This window comes from Pteropus alecto, unplaced genomic scaffold, assembly GCF_000325575.1.
Source record: "Pteropus alecto unplaced genomic scaffold, ASM32557v1 scaffold21, whole genome shotgun sequence".
Lineage (NCBI taxonomy): Eukaryota > Metazoa > Chordata > Mammalia > Chiroptera > Pteropodidae > Pteropus > Pteropus alecto.
The window spans coordinates 19,442,740-19,443,146 of NW_006436282.1; the positions used below are offsets into that span (position 1 = coordinate 19,442,740).

General features: G+C 73.2%; 1 protein-coding gene across 1 annotated transcript in view; it reads right to left on the minus strand.

The window, feature by feature from the left end:
* The window catches only part of HOXA10 (homeobox A10), a gene marked incomplete at its 5' end in the record, with an annotated part of 3,345 nt that extends 2,941 nt beyond the window's left edge, over nucleotides 1-404 (minus strand). The window contains 1 exon segment of the mRNA XM_025046815.1: nucleotides 2-404. Within this exon segment, the coding sequence (XP_024902583.1) occupies nucleotides 2-404 (403 nt within the window).
* Between the last annotated feature and the right edge of the window lie 3 nt (nucleotides 405-407).

The following is a 407-nucleotide window of genomic DNA, read 5'->3' on the forward strand; positions in this document are numbered from 1 at the left end:
GCATCCGCCGAGCCGGAGGCGAGCACGGGTGGCGGGTCGAAGCCTCGCCCGGGGGGCTGAGCAGGGAACGGGCCGGCGCCGAGCTGCTGCGCGCCGCCGCCGCTGCCGTAGCCCTTGGCCGTGCCATAGGCCTGGGAGAGGCGAAAGTAGCCAGGCACTGGCACCCCGCTGGAGGTGCCCAGGGAGCAGCCATCGGGTGGCGGGCCCCTCGAGAAGGGGGCCAGCTCGGCAGCGGCTGCCGAGCCTTTGGGGCATTTGTCCGCGGAGTCGTAGAGGCAGTAGGAGCTTTCCTCTTTGATGTTCTGCGCGAAAGAGCACGCAGTGGCCTGCGGCTGGGGCTGGGTTGGCTGTGGAGGGGGCGGCTGCTGCTGCTGCGGCTGTGGCGGCGGCGGCGGCCCCTCGGGGGC